The 23,261-nt window shown below is 43.1% G+C and overlaps 5 protein-coding genes across 5 annotated transcripts; all 5 read left to right on the plus strand.

Annotated features, from left to right (window-relative positions):
- Positions 1 to 673: 673 nt before the first annotated feature.
- Positions 674 to 5,590, plus strand: LOC142900653 (uncharacterized). The gene is made up of 5 exons (XM_076045066.1): positions 674 to 830; positions 2,048 to 3,074; positions 3,840 to 4,381; positions 5,031 to 5,116; positions 5,239 to 5,590. Exons 1-5 carry the CDS (start codon positions 767 to 769, stop codon positions 5,311 to 5,313), a joined length of 1,794 nt encoding a protein of 597 aa, XP_075901181.1. The 5' UTR covers positions 674 to 766; the 3' UTR covers positions 5,314 to 5,590.
- A 2,594-nt stretch (positions 5,591 to 8,184) lies between these two features.
- On the plus strand, positions 8,185 to 11,199 carry LOC142900992 (uncharacterized). The gene is made up of 3 exons (XM_076045640.1): positions 8,185 to 10,253; positions 10,772 to 10,874; positions 10,971 to 11,199. Exons 1-3 carry the CDS (start codon positions 8,456 to 8,458, stop codon positions 11,197 to 11,199), a joined length of 2,130 nt encoding a protein of 709 aa, XP_075901755.1. The 5' UTR covers positions 8,185 to 8,455.
- A 55-nt stretch (positions 11,200 to 11,254) lies between these two features.
- On the plus strand, positions 11,255 to 15,744 carry LOC142900993 (uncharacterized). Its single transcript, XM_076045641.1, has 5 exons — positions 11,255 to 12,188; positions 12,914 to 13,016; positions 13,821 to 13,907; positions 14,712 to 14,798; positions 15,603 to 15,744. The coding sequence occupies exons 1-5, from the start codon at positions 11,390 to 11,392 to the stop codon at positions 15,742 to 15,744; spliced, it is 1,218 nt and encodes a 405-aa protein (XP_075901756.1). The 5' UTR covers positions 11,255 to 11,389.
- A 224-nt stretch (positions 15,745 to 15,968) lies between these two features.
- On the plus strand, positions 15,969 to 17,382 carry LOC142900994 (uncharacterized). Its single transcript, XM_076045643.1, has 2 exons — positions 15,969 to 17,207; positions 17,369 to 17,382. The coding sequence occupies exons 1-2, from the start codon at positions 16,205 to 16,207 to the stop codon at positions 17,380 to 17,382; spliced, it is 1,017 nt and encodes a 338-aa protein (XP_075901758.1). The 5' UTR covers positions 15,969 to 16,204.
- A 281-nt stretch (positions 17,383 to 17,663) lies between these two features.
- Positions 17,664 to 22,886, plus strand: LOC142900649 (uncharacterized). Its single transcript, XM_076045056.1, has 3 exons — positions 17,664 to 21,290; positions 22,304 to 22,392; positions 22,519 to 22,886. Exons 1-3 carry the CDS (start codon positions 17,798 to 17,800, stop codon positions 22,582 to 22,584), a joined length of 3,648 nt encoding a protein of 1,215 aa, XP_075901171.1. The 5' UTR covers positions 17,664 to 17,797; the 3' UTR covers positions 22,585 to 22,886.
- The last annotated feature ends 375 nt before the right edge of the window (positions 22,887 to 23,261 follow it).

The following is a 23,261-nucleotide window of genomic DNA, read 5'->3' on the forward strand; positions in this document are numbered from 1 at the left end:
CATACGTGTAGGAACCATTGAATTACAACAACAAAAAGTACGCCCAAAGAACCTTGTGGATAATTCAGTTTTAATTATTTTTAGGACCAGCTTCAGAAATTACAAAAAGTAGCTTTCGTGAATAATTTGCTTAACAAACCACACTATTTATCTATCGTTCTATCTACCTATACAGTAGAAAATAAACACTGTTTCTTACAGGTATGCCAAAAATGGGTTACTAATAATGATAATTTAAAAAAGAAAACTAAAAAAAACAAAACAAAAAACGTACAAATGAGAGGGTTGGACTTGCCCTGCATGTGTATGTGACAGACTTTCACAAAGAATCCACAACAGGAAAAAATGCTGCACTACCAAAAAGCAAAACAATAGCCACAGCAAAAATGTTCTTGTTTTTACAGCTACACACCACCCATAAACAACATTTAGCCGAGCTAAGCAATGCGAACAATAATAGCAACAACCAGTGCAACATGAATGTCAACCACAGACATTGTAGGATATTTTCTTTTCTTTTTTATTTTTTTTAAACGCAAAATAATTTGCTACAAATGACAAATGATTTGGTTTGTAGTGTCCAGTGTTTCGTATCCACGTCTAGGACATGCCTGGTTTTTCAGGTTGTCATGAAAGCAGCTGTAAACTCAATTTCTTCATGCGTCAGCTTTAAAAGGGGGAAGGGTGAGTAACTGAATAGGAGGACTAATAAGCACAGACTTACTCAGAATACTTGACTGTGCAGGGTGTAGTCAAAAAAGACAAAATGGGAGAAAAGATTCTTGGCTGGATTTTCTTGTTGGGATATTTGCCTGCATCCTTTGGGCAAGGTGACTATCAATGAATAGTTTATTTTGTGAGAACTTGACCTGTGTGCATTATATTTTTGAGGCTGTCTTATCAAAGTAAATTAGTGATATCAAACTGTCGACATTTCGAATATTTCACAAAAAGAAAAAAAGTTTTAGGTTTAGAAGAAAACCGGTAATAATTTTTGCACCAAGATGTCATTCTTAGAATTTCCAAGAATGAAAAATGAGTGAGAATGAGCAAACATGACTGCTGGTCTTTTCATTAATTATCCTTCATTAATGACAAGTCGGTTAATATGAAGTAACTTATTGTATATCGGTGTGATTTTTTCCCCCCACAAATGAATGGCACGACTCACTGAAACAGCCTTTGACAAGGACACTGCCGAATAATAAACAAGGGCACGTACAGTTGGAAGGCGAATTTCCATTGTCTTCGTAGTAGAGGTAACAAGAGGAGGTGGCGAGAAGCATGAGGAAAAAAAGAATGAGAACAGCAAAATGACTCAACTTGAAAACAATTTTTTATAAAACTGTTTGATTGTGGGTCATAAAAATTTCAAACCATTTCAAGCCACTTGGTAGCGACAGAACTGATCAAACATAGTCCATCAAAACTGAAACCAATCAACCACCTCGAAGTAAAAAAAGAAATGAAAATATTTCCACAAGATGTCAAAGGCTACATTAAGTACATATTTATATGTATAACGTACATATTTATAGCATATAGAGTAGTATTTTTGTGATTATATCTGATTTCTGGAGTGGGTGAAATTTTGAGTTTCAATCGAAGATGATGAATTGTGTGAGGCTATTTTTATTTATTATTTTTTTTTTTTTAATGACTGCATATAAGGCTTTTGAGGATCAATCAGAGATTTATTGTCATTCTCATGACTTGAAATTACAGAATGGAATTGATTGCAGAATATATGAGATAGAGAAGAAAATCATTTGGCCTAGAGTCATTTCAGCAAATTTAATGTGGTCAACTGCATTAAATCTTTAACTTTAGCAGCTATTTTCAAAAATTCTTGGTTTCAATCCAACTCAGAATTACCATGGGAGAGCCTTAGAAAAAGGTACACTACCAGACTTTAATTAATCTCATTCTCAGGTTTGATGAAATTGTGTTTAAAATTAAAATGTGTAAACTATCTAACTTGTAGATAATATGCAATGCAGTCCAAATACAAAAATACTAATACCGTTTTCAACTGACATACTTTCAGCTGCCAACATCGTGGATCGGACCACAATGACGCTGGAGCAAATCAACGCAACAATTGCTTCGACTCTCAAGAATCCGACAACTGCTAACAGCACAATGCCACTAAAAGCGTTGACTACAGCGGATACGAACTCGTCATCAACCAACACGACTTTGGCCCCAAACGACACAACTGTGACTTTGGCTCCAACAAACACCCCAGTAACTTCGACAGTCACAGCAACACCCACAATTCAGACTAAACATAAAACTTCTGTGCTACCAACAAACGTGACTTTAATCCCGAACAGCACAACAGTCACTTCAACACCTGCACCTTTAACTGAAGATAATGCCACTGTTCCACCAACCAACGCGACTTTGGCCTCAAAGAACACTACACGTACCACAGCACCCACAACTCTGACTGTAGCCTCCACCACCTCACTATCAATAAGCATAAGTTCGACCCCAAGGGGCACTTCAGTCATTTCAGCACTAACGGAAATGATTGAAGGTAATACCAACTCGTCATCAACCAACATGACTTTAACACTAAACAACACTACAGTCACTTCAACACCCAACATTCAGACGGAACACAACACTCCAGTTCACCCAATGAACATGACTTTGGCTCCACGCAACACTACTGGGACTTCAGCACCTTTAAGTCTGGCTGCAGCTCTCAGTACCTCACCATCAACTAACATAACTCTGAGTTCAGACAACGATGCAGTCACTTCATTACCCGCTTCTATAGCTGCAACTAACTACACTGTGCTAACAACCAACATGACGATGGCCCAAAACAACACACCAGTCACTTCAACACCCACAACTTTGACTGAAGATAATAACACCATGCCGCCAACCAGTGTGATTTTGGACTCAAACAAGACTTTACTAACTTCAACATCTACAACTACGGTGGCAATTAACACTGTCTCACTAACCAATGTGACTTTAGCCCAAAACAGCACAACGCCAACACCCACAACTTTGACAGAAATTAACACAAGGGTTCCACCAACCAACATGACTTTGGCCTCAAACAACACTACAAGTACTTCATCACTTGAAAATTTGAATGTATCCAACGCCACCTCACCATTAATCAATATAAGCTTCACCCCAAGCAGCTCCTCAGTTATTTCACCACCCACAGTGACTGCACCTAATGCAAACTCGCCATCAACCAACACAACTTTGGCCCTGAATGACACAACAGTCACTTCAACACCGATGACTTTGACTGAAGATAACACCACCATGCCGCCAACCAGTATGAATTTGCCCTCAAACAATACTGCAGTGACTTCAACACCTTCAACTACGGTGGCAATTAACACAGCCTCACTAACCAATGTGACTGTAGCCCAAAACAATACAACATCTACTTCAACACCCGCAACTTTGACTGAAAATAACACCACTGTTCCATCCACCAACAAGACTTTGGCCTCAGGCAGCACTACAAGTACTTCTACACCTGCAACTCTGACTGTATCAAACACCACTTCGCCATCAATGGACATAAGTTTGAGCCCAAGTAACACCTCAGTTATTTCAGCACCCACAGTGCTGACTATCGCTAATACAAACTCGACATCAAGCATCACAACTTTGGCCCCAAATGACACAACAGTGACTTCAGCACCCACATCTTTGACTGAAGAAAACACTACCATGCAGCAAACCAGTGTGATTTTGGTTCCAACAAATTCCACAGTTACTTCTACACCTATAGATCTGATTGGAGGTAACGTCACTTCACCATCAACCAACACGACTTTAGCCCAAAACAACACAACACCAAACAACACTAAAGTTACTTCAGCACCCACAATTTCAACTGAACATAACACAACTGTTCTCCCAACAAACATGACTTTGGCTCCACACAACAGTCCAGGGACTTCAACACCCACCAATATGACTGCTGCGAGCATTACCTCACCGTCAACCAATATTACTCTGAGTGCAAACAACACTGCATCTACTCCAATGCTAACATCTACGGCTGCATCAAACACCATTTTACCAACCATTGTGACCCCAAACAATATTACAGCCACTTCAATACTCTCAACTCTATCTATTCTAAGCACCATCCCACCATCATCCAACTTGTCTTTGGTCCCAAACAACACTACAGTTAATGCAAACCCCTCGCCTTTGACTGCACCCAGCAGTCCTGTGCTTCCATCCAATGCGACTTTGGCTCCATCAAACGATATGGTTACTGAAAAAAACCCAAGTTTAACGACAGCCATTTCCAGACTGGATGTGTCCAACATGACCTTGGCGCAAAACACAAGATTACCACAAATGACAGGAGAAAATGCAATGCAAGGTATGTGAGTTGGTTCTTGGAGTATATTTAAATATATATGTTAAAGAAAGAAAACTTCACAGTGGTCATTGAAATTACGAATGATTAAAAAATTAAATAAAAAAAATACTGAAAATTAACTCATTTAAATCAGACATAGCTTTAGAACTGCGCTTTAACAGAACCATTAAAAAAAAGAAGACTGAAACTGGCCTGAACAAAAATGATGGTACCCCAAGAAACGATTGATCATTGTTTGACCATCGGTACATGTTCAACTAAGATGTGTCCTGTCATTTGCATCACGGGTGTCTTTAAACTGGTAATCTGCCTATTTAAAGGGTGGAGCAGTTTGCTCACTCGGAGGTGGCCAAAACATCAGTCGATAGGTGTAGAAGTCTCACTAAGAGTAACAGGAATTGCCTGGTTGCCTCAAAAGGTTGGGCAATAAAATATGAATTTAAGGGTACCATCACTTTTTTCCAGGTCTGTTTCATTATTTTGTTTTTTTAAAAATAGATATATGAGATATATGGGTAGATCGCAAAGTTTTCTAGAACTAAATACTTGAATTTTTGCATACGTAATCTTCTCACAAAACACCAAAAGTGGTTGTGATTTTTAATGCTCCAAATAATTTTTATTAGTTATTTTTTTGTGTTTTTTTTAGTTTTCGTGTCACTGGCACATCTACGGATGAGGATAAGGTCCAATGGAGAGGTCAGCAATACCACAATCATTAACCTTGTTAAACAGGTAGGTTTAATATGGGTTATGTATTAACTTTGTGCACACATATTAATTCAAAAGCTGGCTGAAAACAATGAGCTACTGTTTATAATGTTTATTTAATTCACTTTATTTTTATCCTCATTTAGTTTTTCAAAGAGCAGCTCATGAAAGGGACCAACCACAATGTCAGACACATCAAAATCACAAGGATTTTACCATAAGCACAAAAATGGTCAAATATATGTAAATGTATGAACTGTCTTGATGCTACCTGACTGTGAATGAGCTTGCAAAAAAACATTGCTGTCACCCATGTTTTTTAATTAAGTCTTTGCAGGCATATTATGAATGTTACATATTTATTACATGTCTTAAGATCATTTCCTACATCAATTTTTATTGACTGTTACAGGCAGAAGCATATTTTTGTGTGTTCTTGCAATGTGAAAAGGAATAAACACAAGACATAAAGGACGAAGAAAGAAATTCAAGAAAGAAGTATTTATTATGTATATTTATTTAGACAAACAAAGAAACCCTGTTGTAATCAGATATTTAACATCTTGCATCATTGCATATTGTGCTATTATATTTGTAACATTACATTTATATGTTGGAGTTATTACATTGAGTTGAATGTATAAATGTATTGAATGTTACGATATGTAGTGCTTTGGTGTATATTTGATGATCATGATCAGTGCCCTGGGGGTGTTGAAAACCTTGTGAGCAAAGACTGTGTAACTCATTAAGTCTCATAAACAGTGACCTGGGGGGACCAGAGAGTGGTCAGCTGAAGGAACTGCCTTTGCGACCCTCATAAAGTTTGCGACCCATCCAGTCACAGGGATGGGAACTTGTGGCCTGAGCTTGTCTTGCCGCAACATTGTTTCAACAGGTTACACTGGAAGGAAGGATGAACCATTTGGCTCACGGCCAAATAAGGACTTACTTCCTCATTCACAAACAATGACATCAACATCTAGTAACTGAAGGAGGAAGAATGGACAGCCAATCAGAGGACGACACTTGAGAAGACGTTCAAATTAGAAGTCAGATTGTTTGTCAGTCTGACCCCAGCGACGGCCAGGACGCGACTCCAGTGATCTCACCATCAGATCTCTGTAACAAATGTCTTGTTCTTCATTTTACTAAAAACTCGTTCAGATTCTACTTGTCTGTTTTCTTCATTAAACGAACACGCGGTTTGGTAGCAGAATATTAGGTAAAGGAACCAAACCAACAACCCAAACAAGGAAATTAAAAACTGAGGAAGCTTTAGCAGGAAGCTGGAAAATAAGAGCTAAAGCTTGGACTAACCCTATCAAGGTGGTAGGTGAAGGAGAGTAAACAAAGGACCGATCAAATGGAATTTGAAGGGGGTGGTGGTGGGCTGGTTAAAGTCAAACAATAATAAAATACTTGAAGCAATGGTGACATGACTAAACATCAACATGTGAACTAACTGGAAAGTAATACATGTAAATAATCACAAGCCACAATATGGCACTGTGGAAATTAAAAACAAGTGTCATGACCAAATAAAACTACTACATTTCCCCTCAACACATATAATGTTGCATGTAAATAATTATTGTCCAGGATGTGTATTAAACTTTCAAAATGATTAGAAAATTACTATTGCACGTATCATTATATGACACACAATTATTCTATATTAGGTGTGCCTGTGTGTGTGTGAGAGAGAGTAAAATGAATGAGCCAATGATTCCAAAATTGTAAGGTGAACTTAACCATACTTATGGCAGGATTTGCAAGGGCGGAAATGACGTTGTTTGGTGACTGAGATATCCTACACATTCAACTGAACAGCCCAGTGTACAGCAGGATGTGTATATACACTAACAACTGCAAACACTGCTGCCTTTAGACACATCACAGGGCTTCACAGCCTGAAGCCCTCATTATGTGCCACCTTGAGCCTATGCATACTGCTGCTTTTGTAGTTCTGCCATAAGTGGGCATTATACATTGGGGTGCAAAAAGTTTAAAAAAAGACTCATATATGTATGATGGCTATGAAAAGAATAAACTCTTGAAAAAGGACAGACAAAGAGGGAAAGTAGTAAAGATGAGAAGAACATCTGACTGGAAGTACTGTATATTTTATAAATCAATTATTTAATTCCATTCTGTTGACTTTGCACTTGGCAGCGCTTTCACTTTTGTCAAATTATTTCCTTCTTTAGCTGAAGGAGGAGTCAATACAAAATCCAACAGCAGTTAGAGATCACTGTTACACTGAACGTGGACATCATGGAGAAAGTAATAATCTTTTGCATACTGTTGTTTGGATATCCAAGTGCCTGCTCTGGACAAGGTAACTACTGATTACTTTTTGAAAGTGTGATTTTTACTGATTTATAAAATATATTTTTTAGTTGTTGTATTGACCTATTTCTTATTCATATGAAAAATTAAAACAAACCAAGGACTCAATTGGGTACATTATTTACATAACTCTACTCATATACATTAAACAGATTGTAGTATTTTGAAAATAAACTATTGCAATGACAATATAAGAGCCATAGACAACATATGTAAATTTCTGTGTTCCATGTCCCCATACCTGGGTGATATGAATGGTTGGATCGACATTTAAGTAACATAACTAGCTACTGAAAAACATCCATTGATTTTCTATAACTCCTTAACGAAGGAGAAAGTGTGGTTCATGCAGAACAAGTTGCCAGAAGAACCTGCTCAGACACAATGCACAAATTCCACACCGATAGGCACGATCCTATTGATGTGAGAGAATAGTGCGAGGACACCACACCGCCACCCAGCCAAATAGCTCACATATATTGAAACTAACAACAGAGATAGCATTCCCTCTTCGAGTGTCATCCTGGAAATATGTAGACCAAAATGAAAAGAGGTAGTCAACAGGGAAAAAATGTCTGTTTTTTGTATCGGATATGTAGACAAAGAGAGTTCATGTGTTTGATGTTATGTGTATTTCTTGTTCGAAAGTTCAACACAAAAGGAACAAAAATGTTTTTTTCTTGGGTATGATAAATTATTGAAATTCTTAATTGTTGATTGACAACTACAGCCACAACAACTCCAAACACAACACCTGGAACCATAAGCACAGCACCAACAACCACAAAACCTGTGGACACAACCACCTTACCTTCAGCTGAAACAACTCAGGGCACCACACCTGAAGCCACAACCACCTCAACAACAATCACGGCAACTTTGGACACAACCATCTCAACTTCAGCTACAACAACTCAGGGCACAACTGTTCTGGATACAACACCTGAAGCCACAATCAACTCAACAGCAATCACAACAACTTTGGACACAACCACCGTAACTTCAGCTACAATGCCTCAGAGCACAGTAGTTCTGGACACAACACCTGCAGCCACAACCACAGAAAAAACAACCATATCAACTCCAGCCACAACAACTCCAGACACAACACCTGAAACCACAAGCGCACCACCCACAACCGCAACAACTTTAGACACAACCACCTCAGCTTCTGATACAACGACGAAGGGCACAACTTTTCTAGATACAACCCCTACAGCCACAACTGCAGCAACAACAACCACATCCACTACAGCCACAACCACTCTGTACACAACACCTGGAACCACAAGTACACCACCAACAACCAAAGCAATTGTGGACACAACCACCTTAACTTCAGCTGAAACAACTCAGGGCACAACTGTTCTGGATACAACACCTGAAGCCACAACCACCTCAACAGCAATCACAACAACTTTAGACACAACCACCTCAACTTCAGATACAACGACTCAGGGCACAACTTTTCTAGATACAACCCCTACAGCCACAACTACACCAAAAACAACCACATCCACTACAGCCACAACAACCCTGGACACAGCACCTGGAGCCACAAGCACACCACCAACAACCACAAAAATTGTGGACACAACCACCTTAACTTCAGCTGAAACAACTCAGGGCACAACACCTGAAGCCACAACCACCTCAACAACAATAACGACAACTTTAGACACAACCATCTCAACTACAGCCACAACAACTCAGGACACAACTGTTCTGGATACAACACCTGAAGCCACAACCACCTCAAAAGCAATCACAACAACTTTGGACACAACCACCGTAACTTCAGCTACAATGCCGCAGAGCACAGTTGTTCTGGACAAAACACCTGAAGCCACAACCACCTCAACAACAACCACGACAACTTTGGATACAACCATCTCCACTTCAGCTACAACAACTCAGGGCACAACTGTTCCGGATACAACACCTGAAGCCACAACTGCAGCAACAACAACCACATCCACTACAGCCACAACAACCCTGGACACAACACCTGGAGCCACAAGCACACCACCAACAACAATTGTGGACACAACCACCTTACCTTCAGCTAAAACAACTCAGGGCACAACACCTGAAGCCACAACCACCTCAACAACAACCACGACAACTTTGGATACAACCATCTCAACTTCAGCTACAACAACTCAGGGCACAACTGTTCTGGATACAACACCTGAAGCCACAATCAACTCAACAGCAATCACAACAACTTTGGACACAACCACCGTAACTTCAGCTACAATGCCTCAGAGCACAGTAGTTCTGGACACAACACCTGCAGCCACAACCACAGAAAAAACAACCATATCAACTCCAGCCACAACAACTCCAGACACAACACCTGAAACCACAAGCGCACCACCCACAACCGCAACAACTTTAGACACAACCACCTCAGCTTCTGATACAACGACGAAGGGCACAACTTTTCTAGATACAACCCCTACAGCCACAACTGCAGCAACAACAACCACATCCACTACAGCCACAACCACTCTGTACACAACACCTGGAACCACAAGTACACCACCAACAACCACAGCAATTGTGGACACAACCACCTTAACTTCAGCTGAAACAACTCAGGGCACAACTGTTCTGGATACAACACATGAAGCCACAACCACCTCAAAAGCAATGACAACAACTTTAGACACAACCACCGTAACTTCAGCTACAATGCCGCAGAGCACAGTTGTTCTGGACAAAACACCTGAAGCCACAACCACCTCAACAACAACCACGACAACTTTGGATACAACCATCTCCACTTCAGCTACAATAACTCAGGGCACAACTGTTCCGGATACAACACCTGAAGCCACAACTGCAGCAACAACAACCACATCCACTACAGCCACAACAACCCTGGACACAACACCTGGAGCCACAAGCACACCACCAACAACAATTGTGGACACAACCACCTTACCTTCAGCTGAAACAACTCAGGGCACAACACCTGAAGCCACAACCACCTCAACAACAATCATGGCAACTTTGGACACAACCATCTCAACTTCAGCTACAACAACTCAGGCCACAACTGTTCTGGATACAACACCTGAAGCCACAACCAACTCCACAGCAATCACAACAACTTTGGATACAACCACCGTAACTTCAGCTACAATGCCTCAGAGCACAGTAGTTCTGGACACAACACCTGCAGCCACAACCACAGAAAAAACAACCATATCAACTCCAGCCACAACAACTCCAGACACAACACCTGAAACCACAAGCGCACCACCCACAACCGCAACAACTTTAGACACAACCACCTCAGCTTCTGATACAACGACGAAGGGCACAACTTTTCTAGATACAACCCCTACAGCCACAACTGCAGCAACAACAACCACATCCACTACAGCCACAACCACTCTGTACACAACACCTGGAACCACAAGTACACCACCAACAACCAAAGCAATTGTGGACACAACCACCTTAACTTCAGCTGAAACAACTCAGGGCACAACTGTTCTGGATACAACACCTGAAGCCACAACCACCTCAACAGCAATCACAACAACTTTAGACACAACCACCTCAACTTCAGATACAACGACTCAGGGCACAACTTTTCTAGATACAACCCCTACAGCCACAACTACACCAAAAACAACCACATCCACTACAGCCACAACAACCCTGGACACAGCACCTGGAGCCACAAGCACACCAGCAACAACCACAAAAATTGTGGACACAACCACCTTAACTTCAGCTGAAACAACTCAGGGCACAACACCTGAAGCCACAACCACCTCAACAACAATAACGACAACTTTAGACACAACCATCTCAACTACAGCCACAACAACTCAGGACACAACTGTTCTGGATACAACACCTGAAGCCACAACCACCTCAAAAGCAATCACAACAACTTTGGACACAACCACCGTAACTTCAGCTACAATGCCGCAGAGCACAGTTGTTCTGGACAAAACACCTGAAGCCACAACCACCTCAACAACAACCACGACAACTTTGGATACAACCATCTCCACTTCAGCTACAACAACTCAGGGCACAACTGTTCCGGATACAACACCTGAAGCCACAACTGCAGCAACAACAACCACATCCACTACAGCCACAACAACCCTGGACACAACACCTGGAGCCACAAGCACACCACCAACAACAATTGTGGACACAACCACCTTACCTTCAGCTAAAACAACTCAGGGCACAACACCTGAAGCCACAACCACCTCAACAACAACCACGACAACTTTGGATACAACCATCTCAACTTCAGCTACAACAACTCAGGGCACAACTGTTCTGGATACAACACCTGAAGCCACAATCAACTCAACAGCAATCACAACAACTTTGGACACAACCACCGTAACTTCAGCTACAATGCCTCAGAGCACAGTAGTTCTGGACACAACACCTGCAGCCACAACCACAGAAAAAACAACCATATCAACTCCAGCCACAACAACTCCAGACACAACACCTGAAACCACAAGCGCACCACCCACAACCGCAACAACTTTAGACACAACCACCTCAGCTTCTGATACAACGACGAAGGGCACAACTTTTCTAGATACAACCCCTACAGCCACAACTGCAGCAACAACAACCACATCCACTACAGCCACAACCACTCTGTACACAACACCTGGAACCACAAGTACACCACCAACAACCACAGCAATTGTGGACACAACCACCTTAACTTCAGCTGAAACAACTCAGGGCACAACTGTTCTGGATACAACACATGAAGCCACAACCACCTCAAAAGCAATCACAACAACTTTAGACACAACCACCGTAACTTCAGCTACAATGCCGCAGAGCACAGTTGTTCTGGACAAAACACCTGAAGCCACAACCACCTCAACAACAACCACGACAACTTTGGATACAACCATCTCCACTTCAGCTACAATAACTCAGGGCACAACTGTTCCGGATACAACACCTGAAGCCACAACTGCAGCAACAACAACCACATCCACTACAGCCACAACAACCCTGGACACAACACCTGGAGCCACAAGCACACCACCAACAACAATTGTGGACACAACCACCTTACCTTCAGCTGCTGAAACAACTCAGGGCACAACACCTGAAGCCACAACCACCTCAACAACAATCATGGCAACTTTGGACACAACCATCTCAACTTCAGCTACAACAACTCAGGCCACAACTGTTCTGGATACAACACCTGAAGCCACAACCAACTCCACAGCAATCACAACAACTTTGGACACAACCACCGTAACTTCAGCTACAATGCCTCAGAGCACAGTAGTTCTGGACACAACACCTGCAGCCACAACCACAGAAAAAACAACCATATCAACTCCAGCCACAACAACTCCAGACACAACACCTGAAACCACAAGCGCACCACCCACAACCGCAACAACTTTAGACACAACCACCTCAGCTTCTGATACAACGACGAAGGGCACAACTTTTCTAGATACAACCCCTACAGCCACAACTGCAGCAACAACAACCACATCCACTACAGCCACAACCACTCTGTACACAACACCTGGAACCACAAGTACACCACCAACAACCACAGCAATTGTGGACACAACCACCTTAACTTCAGCTGAAACAACTCAGGGCACAACTGTTCTGGATACAACACATGAAGCCACAACCACCTCAAAAGCAATCACAACAACTTTAGACACAACCACCGTAACTTCAGCTACAATGCCGCAGAGCACAGTTGTTCTGGACAAAACACCTGAAGCCACAACCACCTCAACAACAACCACGACAACTTTGGATACAACCATCTCCACTTCAGCTACAATAACTCAGGGCACAACTGTTCCGGATACAACACCTGAAGCCACAACTGCAGCAACAACAACCACATCCACTACAGCCACAACAACCCTGGACACAACACCTGGAGCCACAAGCACACCACCAACAACAATTGTGGACACAACCACCTTACCTTCAGCTGAAACAACTCAGGGCACAACACCTGAAGCCACAACCACCTCAACAACAATCATGGCAACTTTGGACACAACCATCTCAACTTCAGCTACAACAACTCAGGCCACAACTGTTCTGGATACAACACCTGAAGCCACAACCAACTCCACAGCAATCACAACAACTTTGGATACAACCACCGTAACTTCAGCTACAATGCCTCAGAGCACAGTAGTTCTGGACACAACACCTGCAGCCACAACCACAGAAAAAACAACCATATCAACTCCAGCCACAACAACTCCAGACACATCACCTGAAACCACAAGCGCACCACCCACAACCGCAACAACTTTAGACACAACCACCTCAGCTTCTGATACAACGACGAAGGGCACAACTTTTCTAGATACAACCCCTACAGCCACAACTGCAGCAACAACAACCACATCCACTACAGCCACAACCACTCTGTACACAACACCTGGAACCACAAGTACACCACCAACAACCAAAGCAATTGTGGACACAACCACCTTAACTTCAGCTGAAACAACTCAGGGCACAACTGTTCTGGATACAACACATGAAGCCACAACCACCTCAAAAGCAATCACAACAACTTTAGACACAACCACCGTAACTTCAGCTACAATGCCGCAGAGCACAGTTGTTCTGGACAAAACACCTGAAGCCACAACCACCTCAACAACAACCACGACAACTTTGGATACAACCATCTCCACTTCAGCTACAATAACTCAGGGCACAACTGTTCCGGATACAACACCTGAAGCCACAACTGCAGCAACAACAACCACATCCACTACAGCCACAACAACCCTGGACACAACACCTGGAGCCACAAGCACACCACCAACAACAATTGTGGACACAACCACCTTACCTTCAGCTGAAACAACTCAGGGCACAACACCTGAAGCCACAACCACCTCAACAACAATCATGGCAACTTTGGACACAACCATCTCAACTTCAGCTACAACAACTCAGGCCACAACTGTTCTGGATACAACACCTGAAGCCACAACCAACTCCACAGCAATCACAACAACTTTGGATACAACCACCGTAACTTCAGCTACAATGCCTCAGAGCACAGTAGTTCTGGACACAACACCTGCAGCCACAACCACAGAAAAAACAACCATATCAACTCCAGCCACAACAACTCCAGACACAACACCTGAAACCACAAGCGCACCACCCACAACCGCAACAACTTTAGACACAACCACCTCAGCTTCTGATACAACGACGAAGGGCATAACTTTTCTAGATACAACCCCTACAGCCACAACTGCAGCAACAACAACCACATCCACTACAGCCACAACCACTCTGTACACAACACCTGGAACCACAAGTACACCACCAACAACCAAAGCAATTGTGGACACAACCACCTTAACTTCAGCTGAAACAACTCAGGGCACAACTGTTCTGGATACAACACATGAAGCCACAACCACCTCAAAAGCAATCACAACAACTTTAGACACAACCACCGTAACTTCAGCTACAATGCCGCAGAGCACAGTTGTTCTGGACAAAACACCTGAAGCCACAACCACCTCAACAACAACCACGACAACTTTGGATACAACCATCTCCACTTCAGCTACAATAACTCAGGGCACAACTGTTCCGGATACAACACCTGAAGCCACAACTGCAGCAACAACAACCACATCCACTACAGCCACAACAACCCTGGACACAACACCTGGAGCCACAAGCACACCACCAACAACAATTGTGGACACAACCACCTTACCTTCAGCTGAAACAACTCAGGGCACAACACCTGAAGCCACAACCACCTCAACAACAATCATGGCAACTTTGGACACAACCATCTCAACTTCAGCTACAACAACTCAGGCCACAACTGTTCTGGATACAACACCTGAAGCCACAACCAACTCCACAGCAATCACAACAACTTTGGATACAACCACCGTAACTTCAGCTACAATGCCTCAGAGCACAGTAGTTCTGGACACAACACCTGCAGCCACAACCACAGAAAAAACAACCATATCAACTCCAGCCACAACAACTCCAGACACAACACCTGAAACCACAAGCGCACCACCCACAACCGCAACAACTTTAGACACAACCACCTCAGCTTCTGATACAACGACGAAGGGCACAACTTTTCTAGATACAACCCCTACAGCCACAACTGCAGCAACAACAACCACATCCACTACAGCCACAACCACTCTGTACACAACACCTGGAACCACAAGTACACCACCAACAACCAAAGCAATTGTGGACACAACCACCTTAACTTCAGCTGAAACAACTCAGGGCACAACTGTTCTGGATACAACACCTGAAGCCACAACCACCTCAACAGCAATGACAACAACTTTAGACACAACCACCTCAACTTCAGATACAACGACTCAGGGCACAACTTTTCTAGATACAACCCCTACAGCCACAACTACACCAAAAACAACCACATCCACTACAGCCACAACAACCCTGGACACAGCACCTGGAGCCACAAGCACACCAGCAACAACCACAAAAATTGTGGACACAACCACCTTAACTTCAGCTGAAACAACTCAGGGCACAACACCTGAAGCCACAACCACCTCAACAACAATAACGACAACTTTAGACACAACCATCTCAACTACAGCCACAACAACTCAGGACACAACTGTTCTGGATACAACACCTGAAGCCACAACCACCTCAAAAGCAATCACAACAACTTTGGACACAACCACCGTAACTTCAGCTACAATGCCGCAGAGCACAGTTGTTCTGGACAAAACACCTGAAGCCACAACCACCTCAACAACAACCACGACAACTTTGGATACAACCATCTCCACTTCAGCTACAACAACTCAGGGCACAACTGTTCCGGATACAACACCTGAAGCCACAACTGCAGCAACAACAACCACATCCACTACAGCCACAACAACCCTGGACACAACACCTGGAGCCACAAGCACACCACCAACAACAATTGTGGACACAACCACCTTACCTTCAGCTAAAACAACTCAGGGCACAACACCTGAAGCCACAACCACCTCAACAACAACCACGACAACTTTGGATACAACCATCTCAACTTCAGCTACAACAACTCAGGGCACAACTGTTCTGGATACAACACCTGAAGCCACAATCAACTCAACAGCAATCACAACAACTTTGGACACAACCACCGTAACTTCAGCTACAATGCCTCAGAGCACAGTAGTTCTGGACACAACACCTGCAGCCACAACCACAGAAAAAACAACCATATCAACTCCAGCCACAACAACTCCAGACACAACACCTGAAACCACAAGCGCACCACCCACAACCGCAACAACTTTAGACACAACCACCTCAGCTTCTGATACAACGACGAAGGGCACAACTTTTCTAGATACAACCCCTACAGCCACAACTGCAGCAACAACAACCACATCCACTACAGCCACAACCACTCTGTACACAACACCTGGAACCACAAGTACACCACCAACAACCACAGCAATTGTGGACACAACCACCTTAACTTCAGCTGAAACAACTCAGGGCACAACTGTTCTGGATACAACACCTGAAGCCACAACCACCTCAAAAGCAATCACAACAACTTTAGACACAACCACCGTAACTTCAGCTACAATGCCGCAGAGCACAGTTGTTCTGGACAAAACACCTGAAGCCACAACCACCTCAACAACAACCACGACAACTTTGGATACAACCATCTCCACTTCAGCTACAATAACTCAGGGCACAACTGTTCCGGATACAACACCTGAAGCCACAACTGCAGCAACAACAACCACATCCACTACAGCCACAACAACCCTGGACACAACACCTGGAGCCACAAGCACACCACCAACAACAATTGTGGACACAACCACCTTACCTTCAGCTGAAACAACTCAGGGCACAACACCTGAAGCCACAACCACCTCAACAACAACCACGACAACTTTGGATACAACCATCTCCACTTCAGTTACAACAACTCTGGGCACAACTGTTCCGGATACAACACCTGAAGCCACAACTGCAGCAACAACAACCACATCCACTACAGCCACAACAACCCTGGACACAACACCTGGAGCCACAAGCACACCACCAACAACAATTGTGGAAACAACCACCTTACCTTCAGCTGAAACAACTCAGGGCACAACACCTGAAGCCACAACCACCTCAACAACAATCATGGCAACTTTGGACACAACCATCTCAACTTCAGCTACAACAACTCAGGCCACAACTGTTCTGGATACAACACCTGAAGCCACAACCAACTCCACAGCAATCACAACAACTTTGGACACAACCACCGTAACTTCAGCTACAATGCCGCAGAGCACAGTTGTTCTGGACACAACACCTGCAGCCACAACCACAGAAACAACAACCATATCAACTCCAGCCACAACAACTCCGGACACAACACCTGAAACCACAAGCGCACCACCCACAACCGCAACAACTTTAGACACATCCACCTCAACTTCTGATACAACGACTAAGGGCACAAATTTTCTAGATACAACCCCTACAGCCACAACTGCAGCAACAACAACCACATCAACTACAGCCACAACAACTCTGGACACAACACCTGGAACCACAAGTACACCACCAACAACCACAGCAATTGTGAACACAACCACATCAACTTCAGCTGAAACAACTCAGGGCACAACACCTGAAGCCACAACCACCACAAAAACAACCACGACAACTTTGGATACAACCATCTCAACTTCAGCTTCAACAACTCAGGGCACAACTGTTCTGGATACAACACCTGAAGCCACAATCAACTCCACAGCAATCACAACAACTTTGGACACAACCACTGTAACTTCAGCTACAATGCCGCAGAGCACAGTTGTTCTGGACACAACACCTGCAGCCACAACCACAGAAACAACAACCATATCAACTCCAGCCACAACAACTCCAGACACAACACCTGAAACCACAAGCGCAGCACCCACAACCGCAACAACTTTAGACACAACCACCTCAACTTCTGATACAACGACTAAGGGCACAACTTTTCTAGATACAACCCCTACAGCCACAACTGCAGCAACAACAACCACATCAACTACAGCCACAACAACTCTGGACACAACACCTGGAACCACAAGTACACCAACAACAACCACAGCAATTGTGAACACAACCACCTTAACTTCAGCTGAAACAACTCAGGGCACAACACCTGAAGCCACAACCACCACAAAAACAACCACGACAACTTTGGATACAACCATCTCAACTTCAGCTACAACAACTCAGGGCACAACTGTTCTGGACAAAACACCTGAAGCCACAACCACCTCAACAACAACCACGACAACTTTGGATACAACCATCTCCACTTCAGCTACAACAACTCAGGGCACAACTGTTCCGGATACAACACCTGAAGCTACAACTGCAGCAACAACAACCACATCCACTACAGCCACAACAACCCTGGACACAACACCTGGAGCCACAAGCACACCACCAACAACAATTGTGGACACAACCACCTTACCTTCAGCTGAAACAACTCAGGGCACAACACCTGAAGCCACAACCACCTCAACAACAATCATGGCAACTTTGGACACAACCATCTCAACTTCAGCTACAACAACTCAGGCCACAACTGTTCTGGATACAACACCTGAAGCCACAACCAACTCCACAGCAATCACAACAACTTTGGACACAACCACCGTAACTTCAGCTACAATGCCGCAGAGCACAGTTGTTCTGGACACAACATCTGCAGCCACAACCACAGAAACAACAACCATATCAGCTCCAGCCACAACAACTCCGGACACAACACCTGAAACCACAAGCGCAGCACCCACAACCGCAACAACTTTAGACACAACCACCTCAACTTCTGATACAACGACTAAGGGCACAACTTTTCTAGATACAACCCCTACAGCCACAACTACAGCAACAACAACCACATCAACTACAGCCACAACAACTCTGGACACAACACCTGGAACCACAAGTACACCACCAACAACCAAAGCAATTGTGGACACAACCACCTTAACTTCAGCTGAAACAACTCAGGGCACAACACCTGAAGCCACAACCACCACAAAAACAACCACGACAACTTTGGATACAACCATCTCAACTTCAGCTACAACAACTCAGGGCACAACTGTTCTGGATACAACACCTGCAGCCACAACCACCTCAACAGCAATCACAACAACTTTAGACACAACCACCTCAACGTCAGATACAACAACTCAGGGCACAACTTTTCTAGATACAACCCCTACAGCCACAACTACAGCAAAAACAACCACATCCACTACAGCCACAACAACCCTGGACACAACACCTGGAGCCACAAGCACACCACCAACAACCACAAAAATTGTGGACACAACCATCTTACCTTCAGCTGAAACAACTCAGGGCACAACACCTGAAGCCACAACCACCTCAACAACAATAACGACAACTTTAGACACAACCATCTCAACTACAGCCACAACAACTCAGGACACAACTGTTCTGGATACAACACCTGAAGCCACAACCACATCAACAGCAATCACAACAACTTTGGACACAACCACCGTAACTTCAGCCACAATGCCGCAGAGCACAGTTGTTCTGGACACAACACCTGCAGCCACAATCACAGAAACAACAACCATATCAGCTCCAGCCACAACAACTCCGGACACAACACCTGAAACCACAAGCACAACACCAACAACAACAACAATTGTGGACACAACCATCTCAACGTCAGCTACAACAACTCAGGCCACAACTGTTCTGAATACAACACCTGAAGCCACAACCAACTCAACAGCAATCACAACAACTTTGGACACAACCACCGTAACTTCAGCTACAATGCCTCAGAGCACAGTTGTTCTGGACACAACACCTGCAGCCACAACTCCAGCAACAACAACCACATCCACTACAGCCACAACAACTCCAGACACAACACCTGAAACCACAGGCACACCACCCACAACCACAACAACTTTATACACAACCAACTCAACTTCAGATACAACGACTAAGGGCACAATTTTTCTAGATACAACCCCTACAGCCACAACTCCAGCAACAACAACCACATCCACTACAGCCACAACAACTCTGGACACAACACCTGAAACCACAGGCACACCACCAACAACAAACAAGACAACTTTGGATACAACCATCTCAACTTCAGCAACAACAACTCAGGGCACAACTGTTCTGGATACAACACCTGAAGCCACAACCACCTCAACAGCAATCACAACACCTGAAGCCACAACCACCTCAACAACAACCACGACAACTTTGGATACAACCATCTCAACTTCAGATACAACAACTCAGGGCACAACTGTTCTGGATACAACCCCTACAGCCACAACTGCAGCAACAACAACCACATCCACGACAGCCACAACAACTCTGGACACAACACCTGGAACAACAAGCACACCACCAACAACAACCACATCAACTACAGCCACAACTGCAGCAACAACAACCACATCAACTACAGCGACAACCGCACCAAGATCAACCACATCAACTACAGCCACAATAACTCTAGACACAACACCTGAAACCACAGGCACACCACCAACAACCACAGCAACTGTGAACACAACCACCTTAACTTCAGCTGAAACAACTCAGGGCACAACACCTGAAGCCACAACCACCTCAACAATGACAACTGCTTTGAACACAACACCTGAAGCCAAAACCACCTCAACAACTTTGGACAAAACACCTGTTACATCCACAGAACACTCAACTCCAGACATGACGACAACACAAGGTATGATACCGTCATGACTACCTGATTACAAGTCGCTCTTACCAAATGTATGTCCTTAATATCTGGTCAAAAAATTAACTGCCAAAACACCCTTGATAATTCTAACTACTTCAACAAACTACTGCCTCAATTAAAACCACAACATTCTAAATCACCAGGCAAACACCACCAACAAGTCAAGCCATTTAAGTTCTTTTCATTGGAGTGCTTAGGAAGGAATTGTTTGGAGAAAGGCTCTCTGGACACCTCTTGTATTTAACTTCAAAAGCTACACTGGCCACTTTATAAGGTAGACCTTGCCGGTACAGAGGTGAATTATAGGAAGCCTTCTGAACTTCAGTTTTGTTTCATAAATTGATCAAGGTGCTGGAAACACTCTTTGGAGACTTTTGTCCATATTGGCATGTTAGCTTCAGATTTACCAGCTAAAAATCCACATTAATTGTTGCTTTAGCTTTCTGTTCATGGCTGTCAGGAGGGGGACCAAACGGGGTCCTCTGTTACTATAGTCCACCTACTTCAAGGGTACTTTGCCAGAGATTGTCCTTTGCACATCTTGCTTGTAACCAGTGGTCTGTACTAACAGTTGTCTTTTTGTCATCTCAAATTGACAACTCTCTACTGACCTTTTGGCACAAGAATTGCAGTTGACTGTATTTTTCTTTTTTTTTTTTTTTAACCTTCCCTATAGATGTCAACAAATTAAAATCCCAACTAATTTCGAGATGACAATTTGGATGTCTATTTCATGGATTCCAGGGTCTAACCCTCCCAGACACAGAAAATGGAAATAGAAATATCCACACTCCCCATGTTTCCATTTTAAAATTATTATTATTATTATTATTATTATTATTATTATTATTATTATTATTATTGTTATTATTATTAGTATTATTAGTATTGTTGATGCAATAATGAAGTACAAGGATATGCAAGTCAATATATTACAAGGATATGCAAGTCAATATATTATCCACTGTATTAATATGTTTGCCACATTATCATTACAGGCTTTCCAATACTGGCACATCTACAGATCAGGATTAAATACACTGGGGAACTACTTAGCCAACAAACAGTCGTTTATCATGTCGAAGAGGTATGTAAAAAGTTCTATAAAATAACTTTGACACAGCTTGACCTAATTAAAGAACTAGGAACCACAAAATGGCAACGTGACCTGTCCTCTGGTCTGCATTTGTGATCTGTGTTTCCTCTCTTTTAGTATTTAAGAGCCCAGCTGAATGGCCTCCCGCACGCTTTCACTGTGACAACAATTCAGCGGGTGTGAACGAGCCTGCTAGCTGGAGGACTTTTCATCGGAAGTACCAATGCTGTGTACATATGTTGGTAGTCCAACAATATACAAACTGTCTTGATGCTACCCGACTGTGAATGAGTTTGCTAAAAAAAAAAAAATCACTGCTGTCACCCATATTTTTAATTACGTCGACATATTTATTACATGTCTTAAGATAATTTCCGACATCAGTTTTTATTTGGCCTGTATAGGCAGAAATCTATTCTTGTGTATTCTTGCAATGTGAAAATGAATAAACACAAGACATAAAGGAGGAAGAAAGAAATTCAAGAAAGAAGTATTTATTTTATATATTTATTAAGACAAACATTAGCAGAAACCTGGAAACTAAGAGCTAAAGCTTGGACTAACCCTGTCAAGGTGGTAGGTGAAGGAGAGTGGACAAAAGGACCGATCAAGTGGAATTTGAGAAATGAATGGCGGGGGAGGAGCCTGGTTAATGTCAAACAACAACAAACTACTTGAAGCAATGGTGACATGACCAAACATTAACACATGAACTGACTGGAACGTAATACATGTAAATAATCACAAGCCACAATCTGGCACTGTGGAAATCAAAAACAAGTGTCATGACCAAATAAAACTACTACATGTCACCTCAACACATATAATGTTGCATGTAAATAATTATTGTAAATTACTAT

Source organism: Nelusetta ayraudi, unplaced genomic scaffold, assembly GCF_046127955.1.
Source record: "Nelusetta ayraudi isolate G7.1 ecotype Tasmania unplaced genomic scaffold, CSIRO-AGI_Nayr_v1 ptg000084l, whole genome shotgun sequence".
In the NCBI taxonomy this organism is placed as follows: Eukaryota; Metazoa; Chordata; class Actinopteri; order Tetraodontiformes; family Monacanthidae; genus Nelusetta; species Nelusetta ayraudi.